The 7,078-nt window shown below is 50.8% G+C and overlaps 1 protein-coding gene across 1 annotated transcript; it reads right to left on the bottom strand.

Annotated features, from left to right (window-relative positions):
• Nucleotides 1–556: 556 nt before the first annotated feature.
• Nans (N-acetylneuraminate synthase) lies at nucleotides 557–6,875 on the bottom strand. The gene is made up of 4 exons (XM_036178685.1): nucleotides 6,150–6,875; nucleotides 5,160–5,314; nucleotides 2,133–2,399; nucleotides 557–792 (listed from the first exon to the last, which is right to left on the bottom strand). The coding sequence occupies exons 1-4, from the start codon at nucleotides 6,247–6,249 to the stop codon at nucleotides 583–585; spliced, it is 732 nt and encodes a 243-aa protein (XP_036034578.1). The 5' UTR covers nucleotides 6,250–6,875; the 3' UTR covers nucleotides 557–582.
• Between the last annotated feature and the right edge of the window lie 203 nt (nucleotides 6,876–7,078).

The following is a 7,078-nucleotide window of genomic DNA, read 5'->3' as shown; positions in this document are numbered from 1 at the left end:
GCCTCCTAACCTTGTCTCACTGACCAACGGTCCCATGGGTTAGTGTGCACCTGCCTCGTCTGAGGACAAGCCCTCTGAGAAGAGACTGGCTGCTTAGAGCCATGTCCCTAGACCTCTGTGGTAACTGACACCGAGTATACCCTGAGGACTTGCCAAAGGGAAATCAACTGCTCTCTCCCAACCTTTATTCACAGTGACAGGAGTGCTTGCCTCTGCCCACAGGGCCTCAGACAGTCTAAAGCAAAGTGACCACTATTTAGTACTGTGAGGAACCCAGGCCAGAGGGGTAGGAGGGAAGTCAGCCGTCTGAGAGGAATCAAGACCTCAGCTTCCTGGAGTTGCTTTGTAGGGTAGGAACTGAAGGATTAAGACAATAACAGAGCCACACAGAAAACCTAAAGGAGCTACTTTTGCTCTGGGCCGCCTTCTCTGGCTGGAACAACCTCATTGGCTCTTTCTGATGGGCAGGACACAGGTGGCCACTGTGACAGGGAGGCCTGGAGGTCATCACGCCTACCCCTACCCCCAGCACACCGGACGGTCAGAGCAGGGCGGCTGAGAAGCAAGGCGTGGCACTTTATTTTAAGACTTGATTTTCTTGCTGTGACTTTCCACAGAGTCTTCCATGATTGTATCATCTTCTTCAACAGTGACCAGCACCTTCTTGCCCACTAGGTTGAAGATGTCTTCAGGAGGATAGCCTTTGGGCTCCCCCACCTTCACAGTGAGCATGTCCAGGGTCAGGACGGTGCCTTCTGGGATTCTCACTTTGGCCACCACAGACTTGCCCAGCTGTGGACACAGGAAGGTCAGTGTCAGATGCTAGAAGGAAGTCCTGGGACCTTCCCCGCAGAGACGTTACTCACTACCGTGCCCAGGGCAGCACCTCAGACTAAGACAATATAAATGACATGCTCAGGCTGTGTCGTCAGATAGACCCTGGTTCAACACCTATTGGCCTGGGGTGCTGTGTTTGGTGTCCCTGAGGAAGGTGCTGGCACCTTGTCAGAATATTAACAGAGGCAGAGCGTGCTGTGATTACTTCTGTCCCCGTCTAGTCAACATCTTACGGAAACAGGTCAAAAGGAGGCGGGCAGCCTGGTCAAGCTGCCAATGACCAAGATAAGAACCTAAAGGAGGAGACTCCGGAGTCCTGGTCCAGCGTGGATACAGCCCTGTTGCCACTTGGTTCTATTAAACAGGGTTATGAAGGCTCATGACAAGGGGTGCCCAGGAAGGGGACAGACAGGACAGGCAGATGTGGAGACCAAAGGCTGGCTCACTCCCAGCGTCTCTGCCTCCCCATAAATACTGTGAAGCGGCCTTTGCTCTCCTCCACAGCTTATACATAAGAGCCTCCGAGTTCTAATTCTGCTTGGAACTTAGCACCAGGTAGCATACTGTGCCTGCCCTTGCTGTGTTTCACCCTCGGCTTTGAGCACTACACGTCACACCAACCCCTGTGACTCCCCACTCCATTTGCAAGGCACTTACACAATTTTACTGCTGACTTCCCCGTGCATGTGCACCTGTAACTGGGGGGAGGCAGAGTGTAGCAGGTGGTCTCCCTCAGAATAAAAGATGACAACATTTCTCACGTATACCCAGTGTCTGGCCTCTGCCCTGACCCATACAACTGCAGGGGAGAAGTCTTGCACAAGGGCAGAAGGGTCCAGGCCACAGCTTCCAAGGAGCTGGAAGGCATGTCTCAGTCCCACCATCACTGCCCACCAGCCCCACGCAATGGCCGTGGCCACCCACCCAACCACACAATGGCCGTGGCCACCCACCCAATGCCCCCTTGTACGTAGGACTGCCCAAGCTCTCTTCCTAATGCCTCAGAGTACGCCTACTCCAAGTGACCAGGCTTGGCCATCTTAGGACTTCACTCTGTATCTCCTAGGGTTCGGAGGTCACAGGCTTCAGAGACTTACTTAGTGGAAAAGCTAATGTGACCAGAGGTGGCTGAAAAGCCTGAACTGCTCTTACGTAACACATCTCCCTGCTGCTCCCATAGCCTAACGATGCTCAGAAGGACGGTATGACATTCTTTCACCTGCTCATCTGTCAGGCTCAGACGGGCCACGCCTGCCTCAGGATAGCAAGGCTATGCACAGTCAGGCAGCACCCACCTTCTCATTACAGGCCATCTCACAGGGCAGCAGCTGCTTGGTTGGGGAGCCCAATGCCCGCTCCACCAGGCGCACAGAGCGCACCAGCTCTGCCAGTTCTCCAGGCTCCAGTGAGGCTAGGTGGTCGCTCCCCTTCCAAGTTTTGTCCAAAGTTATGTGACGTTCCAACACCTTGGCCCCCAGAGCCACCGCAGCCACTGATATGGCGATGCCTGTCTCATGGCCAGAATACCCTATGGGAATGTCAGGAAAGAGTTTCTGGTATTCCTGTAAAACAGAAAAGGGGAATGGTTATCCTTCTGGGACTTCACACACGTTCTCTCAGTCAGGGAGATCTGAACGGCACCCCCATTTCAGCCACTCCCGAGCAGAGCAGACAGAGGTGAGACTGTAGGGCAGGCACTCTGAGCCTCCCCTTTGTGGGAAGAATAAATGTGCCCATTGAGGGTTGCTGGGAACAGGGAGGAGGACACCTGCTGTACTGGCTGGTTTTATGTCAACTGACACAGCTAGAGTCATCAGAGAGGAGGGGCCTCAACTGAGAAAATGCCTTCCTAAGATCTGGCTGTAAGGCCTTTTCTTACTTAGTGATCAGTGGGGGAGGGCCCAGCCCACATCCCTGGGCTGGCGGTCCTGGGTTCTATAAGAAAGCAGGTTGAGCAAACCATGGGGAGCAAAGCCAGTCAGCACCACCCCTCCATGGCCTCTGCATCAGCTCCTGCCTCCAGGTTCCTGCCCTGTTTGAGTTCCTGCCCTCACTGCTTTTGAGGATGAGCTGTTATATGGAACTGTGAGTGAAATAAACCCTTTGCTCCCCAACTTATTTGGTCATGTGTTTTGCTGCAACAACAAAAACCCTAACTAAGACACCCACCATAGTGTAAAAGTTACTGCTGCCATTGAGAATGCCCTCTGTGGTCATCAAGACGGCTCAGAGGGTGAAGGCAAGCACCTGCCTGTGGTAATGCTGTGTTCCCCAATATATTGTGCACTCTAATAAACTTATCTTGGTTCAGAGAATAGAACAGTCACTAGATACGGAGGCCAGAAAATGGTGGCACACATGCCTTTAATCCTAGCATTCTGGAGGCAGAGATCCATCCGGATCTCTGTGAGTTCAAAATCACACTGGAAAACAGCCAGGCGTGGTGACACATGCCTTTAATCCCAGGAAGTGATGGCAGAGAGCAGAAAGGTATGTAAGGCCTGACTGAGGACCAGGAACCAGAGCCTGGTTAAGCTTTTAGGCTTTTGAGCAGCACAGTTCAGCTGAGATCCATTTGGATGAGGACTCAGAGGCTTCCAGTCTGAGGAAACAGGATCAGCTGAGGAACTGGTGAGGTGAGGTGGCTGTCGCTTGTTCTGCTTCTCTGATCATTCAGCTTTAACCCCAATACCTAGCTCAGGTTTGTTTTTATTAATAAGACCTTTTAAGATTCATGTTACATCTGCCATATACCATCAAGCCTGAGGACCTGAGTTTGATCCCTGGAAGCCATCCAATGAAAGGAGAGAAACAGCCCCCACAGGCTGTCTTCTGACCGCTACACACTTACCACGATGTACACACACACACGCACGCACGCACGCACGCACGCACGCACGCAGGCACGCACATCCATACGCACACTAAATTCCAAACATTTTAATAAACCAACACCTCGGGTGACTGTTTAATCCTGTGCAGACCAAGAATACCATCCTAACTGAAATGGAATGATTGACCTCACCCCAAAAGCACTTGTCACATTTAATGAGCTTGCACTGCTGAAACGAAGTGTGCTACACACAAAAATATCAATTATACACACAGCCTAGATGGACCCAAAACATTCTGTTGGTGGGAATGCTGAGTACTTAATGTTATCTGTAATTCACCTAATGCACCAAAGCCCTTCTCAGATGAGTGAGTGTGGTCAGTGATGGGGGCCAGAAAGCTGAAACCCAGTAGGAAGATGCTACTTGGGTATTGGATGGCCAAAGCCTGAGACCCAGCCTACAGATCTGTGATAAGAGTACAGGCTGCATCTGTGCCGGGCTGTGGTGGTGGTGCACACCTTTAATCCCAGCACCCTATAGGCAGAGGCGGGCGGTAATGAGCAGTAATGAGTTCAAGACCAGCCTGGTCTACAGAGTGAGTTCCAGGACAACCAGGGTTGCACAGAGAAACCCTGTCTCAAAAAAGACAACGCCCCCTCCCAAAGAGAGAGAGAGAGAGAGAGAGAGAGAGAGAGAGAGAGAGAAATCTAGGCCAAGGAATTCTGCTGTGACTGGGTGGGCTGGCCAAGCAAGTCTCTCCATGTAGCGATGTCCAGAAGGAGGATGTGATAGGACTCCCAGTTTGAGTAGGAAATCTGGCAGAGTACCCGGAGTCCAAGACATTAAATTAGTAATTATAGTAATCTATGGAGGCCTTTAATCCCAGCACTCGGGAGGCAGGAGCAGGCAAATCTCTTTGGGTTTAAGTCTAGCCTGGGCTACAGAGTGAGTTATAGGCCAGACAGATCTGCACAGTGAGACCTTGCCTTAAAAAATCATGAGGTCGACAGAATATCACTTTAACTGTGTAAAGGTGTGTTACATTTGTTCATGCTGCGTTTGTCTAACAATGTAAGGATGTGTTGCATTTGTTCATGCTGCGTTTGTCTAACGATGTAAGGATGTGTTGTATTTGTTTCACTTTGCCTGGTCTAAAAAGAACTAAACAGCAAAAAAAAAAAAAAAAAAAAAAAAAAAATCAGGAGGTATGCACACAGAGACAGACAGACAGACAGACAGACAGACAGAAAAGAAACTAAGATTAGCGTTTTATGTTTTAATTTACTGTTCCCTTCTTTGGAATGCTGTATTTCCCTGGCTGCCTGGGTCTACTTTCATCTGTCACACTAAGACTGGGCCTGTAAATTTACAAAGTGTGCCATGGTTGGTTACAATTTTGGTTATAACGAAGGGTAGGGCTAGGGCGTGGTTGGCATGCAAATGAACAGACAAGAAGGAATTGGGTCAGAAAGACCCGGCGGTGCTCACCGAGATGACGCGCAGGTTGGCGTCCTCCGGCTGCAGCGGGTAGGCGCTGGTGCACTGCAGGAAGCAGAAGTTGGGGTTGAGGGGTTTCACGAGCCGGTAGACCTGCTTCATGGTGTCCATTGACTGCATCCCACTGGAGATCACCATAGGACGACCTGGAGGATCAGCACCTTCTTCACAGCGCCCAGACTCTCCCCCACCCCCCACACCTCCTAAGTCACCTCCTCAGCAGCATGCTTCAGCAAAGGGAAGCACACCAGGGGATCCCGTGATCTTGAGGGGAAGAGAGGCGTCTCAGTACCGAACAGGCTTCCTCTTAGTCTACAAATCCCACATACTCCCAATTCTGGAACACGCACGCTCGCAAGCATTCTGGGTAAGGGGACACACAAACTGCACTGTGGTAGGCTCCCCAGTGCACAGCACAGCTCAGAGAGGCCGGGAGCTACCAGCTCTAGTGCTGGCTTGCACAGAACCCTGTCCTTAGGGCTTCTGACACCTTGCCTATGAAACAAGTACAGAATATCCTGGAGGTATGACCTGCTGCCACCCCAGGTTTGCGATGAGGGTCAACTGAGATCATTCACGTTGGGAAATCCATTTACCAAGTGTCATGTGGAGACATTAGGGAGGAGATCCCCACAGGGGCTGGTGATGTGGCTCAGTGGTGGAACACTCACATCGGGTGCATAGGACACTGGGTTCAATCCCTAGCACTGGCCCAAAATGAAAGGGTAGAAGGTTTCTAAAATGTGTCTCCAAAGCTGGGTGTGGTAACACCCGGGGGGGCAGAGGCAGGCCGATCTCTAGAGTCTGAAACCAGCCTGGCTACAAAGCAGGTTCCAGGACAGCCATGCTACATGGTGAGACTGTCTCAAAAAAACAAACCAAAAAGCAAAAACAGACTCCATGAACGCTATCATGATGAGTGGCCACTAGGGGGCAGAAACACAAAGCTTGGACCCCAGTTTTAAGAAAAAAGGCACTTACCTTTCTTGGCCGTCTTCTCCAGATAAGGAAAATTGTTAGTGTCGCCAGATCCAACTTTGAAAAATGGAACATTCAGTTCATGCAGAAACTCAACCGCCATCTACCAAAAAAATCAGTATCTTTCACCATTGTTCAGAAACACTGCCCTTGTGGTACAGGATGAGTACCAGAGGAACCCAGTGCAGGAAACTGGAGGATAGGTCATCACATGTCCAACCACCCATCTGTCCAGTGCACACCCGGGACTTGCTCTTCATGAGCTGGCCATCCAAGGCTACAAGAATCTGCAATGGGAAACATCGCTTCTGGCCAGACTCTTCCTTCCCCCAGAACTTGTAAACAGATGCAAAAGGGCTGTGACCTAAGCAAGACCCAGAACCCAGGCAAAGAGAAAGTGACTGGCCCTCAAAGGTCAAAGGACAGAAAGAAGACATTGAATCCTTGCCCAGGGGGCAAATGGAGCAATCTCTGTCCCAGCTTGCCTCGCTGGTCATCAGCTGGTCCTTTTGGACCTTGAACTGCATGTGCTGCCCACAGAAAAGCCAGCCAGTCACCATTCAGACTCAACACCATGGCGTGAAGTTACCCTCAACACTGCAAAGTGGGGTTCATCCGGAAGATTCCAGAAACTGCAAGGTGTTAGCAAACAGTTCCAGGATAATCTCAGGACTGACAGAGATGGCCAAGTACTACTTCCCTAGCATGTGGGAGGTCCTGGGTTTGATCCCTAGCACCACACATACTACACAGAAAAGTAAAATCTAAGCCGGGCAGTGGTGGCGCTCGCCTTTAATCCCAGCACTCAGGAGGCAGAGGCAGGTGGATCTCTGTGAGTTGGAGGCCAGCCTGGTCAACAGAGTGAGTTCCAGGACAGCCAGGACTGTTAACACAGAGAAACTTTTTTGAAAAAAACAAAACAAAACAAAAAA

This window comes from Onychomys torridus, chromosome 2 (assembly GCF_903995425.1).
Source record: "Onychomys torridus chromosome 2, mOncTor1.1, whole genome shotgun sequence".
Classification (NCBI taxonomy): Eukaryota; Metazoa; Chordata; class Mammalia; order Rodentia; family Cricetidae; genus Onychomys; species Onychomys torridus.
The sequence above is the reverse complement of the archived record's forward strand: the minus strand, read 5'-3'. Positions and strand labels throughout refer to the sequence as shown.

Excerpts from the sequence above, each read along its gene's own strand:
- Nans (XM_036178685.1), bottom strand. The coding sequence starts at position 6,249 with ATGGCGGTTGAGTTTCTGCATGAACTGAATGTTCCATTTTTCAAAGTT. Across the intron at positions 5,315-6,149 it reads GGAGAAGACGGCCAAGAAAG|GTCGTCCTATGGTGATCTCC; the intron begins GTAAGTGCCTTT and ends CTGATCCTCCAG. Across the intron at positions 793-2,132 it reads AGATGGCCTGTAATGAGAAG|CTGGGCAAGTCTGTGGTGGC; the intron begins GTGGGTGCTGCC and ends CTGTGTCCACAG.